The sequence below is a fragment of the Acanthisitta chloris genome, unplaced genomic scaffold (genome assembly GCF_000695815.1).
Source record: "Acanthisitta chloris isolate BGI_N310 unplaced genomic scaffold, ASM69581v1 scaffold1227, whole genome shotgun sequence".
NCBI lineage: Eukaryota > Metazoa > Chordata > Aves > Passeriformes > Acanthisittidae > Acanthisitta > Acanthisitta chloris.
In genome coordinates this window covers 756-6021 of record NW_008682938.1, presented here as the reverse complement: position 1 = coordinate 6021, position 5266 = coordinate 756, and the positions used below count along the sequence as shown (strand labels likewise).

General features: G+C 60.1%; 1 protein-coding gene across 1 annotated transcript; it reads right to left on the bottom strand.

Annotated features, from left to right (window-relative positions):
* Positions 1-2452: 2452 nt before the first annotated feature.
* Positions 2453-4675, bottom strand: LOC103806018 (alpha/beta hydrolase domain-containing protein 17A; the record flags this gene model as incomplete). The annotated part of the gene is made up of 3 exons (XM_009078688.1): positions 2453-2844; positions 3717-3896; positions 4481-4675. Coding segments are annotated over 3 exons (601 nt in total), but the record flags the coding sequence as incomplete, so codon positions are not given.
* Positions 4676-5266: the final 591 nt, after the last annotated feature.

The window sequence follows — 5266 nt, the reverse complement described above, 5'->3', positions numbered from 1 at the left end:
ACAGCAGAGGGGACAGAATTGCCATCCCAGTGGCTCATGGCCCAGTTTGGCCCCACGGTGGGGGATGCTGCCCCCAGGGTCTCCAGGGCAGATCTGGTGCCTTTTGGGGACCCTGAAGCTCATGTTGGGGTGAGTGCTCCTCTCCCTCCTTGCTCCAGCTGCTTGTGGCCAAGTGAGGATGGAGCCTGAGCCCTCCTGGGCCAGAAGCAGTGACAGATCTAAACACAAAAGGCCCCAACCCCTGACCACAGCCATGACTCCCCACCATGAAGGCGGCGCCCAGCGATGTCCATCTCCCTGGGATCCCACATTCCCAAGCTGGCTCTAAATTTTGGGGATCAGGCTGAAATTTTCTGTCCTTTTGCCTTTTTTTACTGGGACACAGTAAAACCAACCTCAAGCCACCCTGACATCCCTCCAAAGCCACCCAACTCCAAGCTGTCCCGATGGTGATGCAGAGCTGCCCTGGAGCATCTGCAGCTCAACAGGAAACAGGCAGCAGTAAGAGGATAAAAATACCCTCGGTGCAAACAGAACCTCTCTGTGCTGGGATTAAGGAGCCACGAGCCAGCAGGGCCAGAGGGAGTCAGGCTGGGCTTTGGCTTCCAGCACACCTGTGAGCCCAAGGCTCCAAACCCACCCAGCAGCTGTGTGTGGTGGGATGAGGAAGGAGGGAAGGACTGGGGGCATGCCCAGGGAGAAGCCAGACATCTCAGCTCCTGGTCTCTACATCTCCCTGGAAAAGGAGACACCCCTCTCTCTCAACATCCACATCCTCTTCCAGCTCCTGCAGAGCCCCAGTGCCAAGGAAAGCTCCCGGGTGCTCCGCTGGAGCACGCTGCTGTGGTCCTGGGGGAGGGACGTGTGGGGAGCAGGGGGTCCTGGACCCCCATGGCCACAGCCCCTAACAATAGGTGCATTTGAGTGCTCGGAGTGTAGGGGTGCAGCAAAGCCTCCCCAGCCTGTCCCTGAGCCCCTTGAGCTGCCTAAGGAGATTATCACTCCTCACATGAGCCGGTTGGGCCCCTCGGCCTCGAGCCGGGGAGGACACCAGGGGGACACAGGGAGGGGGGAAGCAGTGCTGAGGAGCCCAGCAAGGGTCCCTGCAGGCACAGGAAGGGGCAGGACTGTGCTCTGCTGTTTGAGTTGGGGCCAGGGATGCCCTGGGGGCAGGAAAACACATGGATACTCCAAACAGCTCTTCCCAGGGAGGGTTCAGAGCAGGCACTGATCAAAAAAAAGCACAAACCTGAGCCTCTGCTCTTCTGTGGGGCAAAGCTCTCATCTGCTGGCAGGAAGACACGATGGGAGACCTCCAAACCTGCTTCCATGGCCAGCACACCCCAGGATTTGCTGAGGTCCCTGAGCAGCCGGGGCACAGCTGGAAATGGAGCAGGTCAAAACTAAAGTTTGATCCCCCCAGGACCACCCTGTGCTCATCAGGATCTCCCTGTGCCCCTTGCCATGCTGGTCCCGGTACCTATCAGATCATGGGGACATTCCCCCAGGACCACCCTGTGCTCATCAGGATCTCCCTGTGTCCCTTGCCATGCTGGTCCTGGTACCTATCAGATCATGGGGACATTCTCCTTCCCCTGGGGCACACCAGAGACCCCTGTGCCACAGGCCATCCTGTCTCCGCGATCCCATGGGATCCTCTAACTACATGGGAGAGGAGCTGGCAGGGAAATGGGTCCCTGTTAGTCCCCACAGCCCGAATGGAAGGGCCAAGGACACCTCCCCTGCACAGCTCACACCTTGGGGCTGCCCAGTGCCCAGAGGAGGGTGATAAACATTTGGGATCCTGCCAAGGGTAATCCAGGGGAGGACAGGGGAGAGATGAGGGGCCAGACCCTCCCAGGGGCTGGGTCATGGTGAGGGAAGCCCAGGGACCCCCAGGGAAAGGGCACACACAGGTGAAACGATAACCCTCTGCTCTTTATTCGGTGCCTGATTCCCTCGCCGTTTCCTGAGCGAGAGGTCCAGAGGAGGTTTTCCAGGGGTGACCTGAACATCAGCAGTGCTTCCTAGGAAGGCTGAGCACGGCCAGACTGGAGGAGGTGTGGGGCAGGGGGTCACCTCCTCCATGCATCCCCATAATCCCTTTGGGGACTCGGCGCTGCACTAGCCGCAGGGTGAACACCGGGCACCACCAGCGCTGGTCCCGGGAAAGCTCCATGGAGAGCGCAAACTGTCACCTCCTCTGTCCCACCCCACAGGGACACCGGGGAGGGGCCAGGCCCCCCAGCCCCTCCCCAACTCGCCTTATTGCTATAGTCAGAGCAGCAGAGCGGCTGGGGGGAACTCGGGAGTTGGCTGTTTCAGGAGAGGGGACGAGGACATGTCCGAAGCCAAGGATTTGCTGTCAGAGGGTGGGCTCATGTCTCTGGGGAAGGGGAAGGAGGCAGCTGCCATCTCTGGCCAGCCAGGCCGGTGGTGCCAGCAGCGCCAAGGCTGACACCGGGAGAGAGGAGAGCTGTGCTCGCGTCCGAGAGCGCTCCGAGGCCTCTGGCCCTCTCCCAAGGCTGAACGGACTCATTGCACCTCCAGCAGCAGGGACTGGGGAGAGACACTGGGAGAACTGGAGGAACAAGCAGAACCCCCACGGCTGTCCCTGGCTAGTTGCGTTGGCTGGCCAGCTCCTGGGAGATGAATTTCCGAAGGCGCTCGAGGTACTGGCTGTAGAGTTCAATGTCATTGTGCCCAGCCCCATCCACCCACAGCGGCTCCACGGCCTTGGGGCAGCGCTCAAAGAGTGCCAGGCCATGGGAGAAGTCGATGACTTCATCCTCCGTGCCGTGGATGATGAGGACAGGAGAGGTGATTTTGGAGATCTTCTCGATGCTGCCAAGAAAGCGGGTGGGGAAGAGAGGAGAGAGGGAGGTAAGCAGAGGGACTGAGGCACTCCCTCCTGCCCCCCAAAACACATCCCCTCAGGAGAGGGATCAGGCTCTTTCATCACAGCAGAGCACAGGAACAGGGAGGGACACGGAGCTTCTGCCAAGGACGAGCTCCAGGACAAGATCTGCCCTGGTGGGACAGATGAGAGGCAGACAGAGGTGACAACCACTCCGTGGGATCTCTGCAGGGCTGCAGGGACCTGCTGCAGGACAGCCTTCCCCTGCTGGGATCAGCCCTGCCGGGCTCTGAGGGGGGGAAACACGGCAGTTCCCAGCCTGGCCCTGGAGGCCACGTGAGGCCATCGGGACGCACAGCGTGGGCTGGTGGCTCCTAGCCACAGCTTCCAGCTTGGGGCCTGCCCCCCGGGCCCTGCTGGCCTGTGTGCAAGGGAGGTGAAGGAAGAGGTCACCTCTCAGCACTGCTCCCGCCATCTGCAGAGTGGGAAAACCCTCTGGAATTACCCTTGGGGGAGAGAAGGGTTCCAGGGACCCTCAGGGCTTATGACACCTGACAAGGGGTCAGTGGTACAGCCCCAGAGCTGGTGGGCAAAGACACCGGCACAGGGTGGTCAGGAGGGGATGCCAGAGGGGTGCACAAATGGCATGGCCCTCAGAAGAGGGCACCCTGACCCCGGGGAGGGTTAGGCAGGACAAGAGGATGCCGAAGGGGATGTTTAAGCCTATCAGAGCAAACAGGTCCACAGCTGACCCCATGACCCCTGGTTGTGGCCAGAGTTAGTGTCCAGGGCAGGGCTGGTTCAGGCACTGCCCCTCCAGACCTGACTACTGCCTGTCCCCTGTCCTCAGGGCACTCACTTGGGGAAGGCATCGAACCAGTAGGTCTTCTTGGTCTCGGGGAAGGCGACGCGCATGCCGGAGGTGAGCGGGGAGTGCAGCACAATGGCAGCACACTCGTAGCGGGAGGCCAGGTCAACCGTGGGCACCGTGCCAATGCTCTGTCCATACAAAATTATGTTCTCTGGGCTGATCCCATACCTGGGAGAGGAGAGAGCAGGTCAGCATCCAGGCAGCTGAGTCACATCACCAGGAGATACAGATCAGGGGTCACGCTGCACTGGCCACAGCACCCCACAAGGCTCCCAGCGGAGTCTGTGCCCACCAGCCTTCCCCCAGCAGGGCCCAAGGCAGCTCCCTGCATGCCCAAGAGACCAGGTGAGTTGTGGGGGTGTCGAGGCTCACCCTTGCCAGGGGCAGGGTCATGGGAAGGTTCACAGACCCAGTGGTGTAGGGCTGCTTCCAGCCCTGAGTCACGCTGCGAACCAGGCCCAGCTGCAGGCAGGGAAGAGGAGGCAGAGCCTGGCATGGGCACTCCACTGGGGAAGAGAATTGAGCCTGGGAACACTGAGACAGGGAGCATAGCTTGGGCCAAGGTCATACTCTGCAACATCCCTGCCCCTCAGGCCCCCGAGCCTGCTCACCCTGCACTTTTCCACCTTCCCCTTCCTGTTATGAGTGGCCCAGGGTTCCCCTCTCTGGGAGATTTCCTGTTTTCCAGACTGCACGACCACAGGGTTTTCCTGACAGCAGCACAGACATCCTCTCTCCCCTGCCCCACTCACCGTGTCCTCAGTGCCTGCCACGCGGCGTCGATGTCGGAGTACAGGTTTCGTTCCGAGGGCTTCCCCGTGCTCACACCATAGCCCGAGTAGTCGTAGGAGAAGATGTTGCAATTGATGCGAGTGCCCAGCCCGATGTAGAAACTGCTCATCTGCCCCAGGTCCACGGCATTGCCGTGTGAGAAGAGCACTGTGTACCTGTGGCACCAGGGAGACGGGTACAGAGCGTTAATCGTGGGATCAGCTGCGCTGCCAGGGTGCAGGGAAGGGTATCCCCGGGCAGTGCTGGCCAAGATCTCTGCCTCAGAGGCTGGAAACCAAGCCATGGGGCCAGCACTCCTCTGGCCACCGAGGAAGGTCCTCACGATAGCCCCAGGGACACCCAGACCCTCCTGCTGCCAGGGCCAGGGCTCTCTCGCAGCAGGAACAGGCAGCCCAAAGGCAGGATGCTGATTCTGCTCAAGTTTTTGAGTCTATTTTTGGTAAAAAGCTCAGGATTTGGGGCCGTTTGCCCAATGGGGATTTCAAGTCAGAATTCTGACAGCAGGTTTTTTTCTCTCCTGAGCCTGGCAAGGCACCAGATGCTGGGAGAGAAGTGAATTGTGGGAGTGACAAGGCACAAGAAATTTCCACCATAAGGGGAAAAACAATGTTAATCATAAAAATTAACACTAATAGCAGATTGACAGAAGCTTGGCTCCTTCCTGCCGGAGGGAGGGAGCAGGACTTGCTCCCTGGTGAGCCCCCACAGATGGCCCAAGTGGTCTGTGGCCAAGCTGAGCCTCCAAC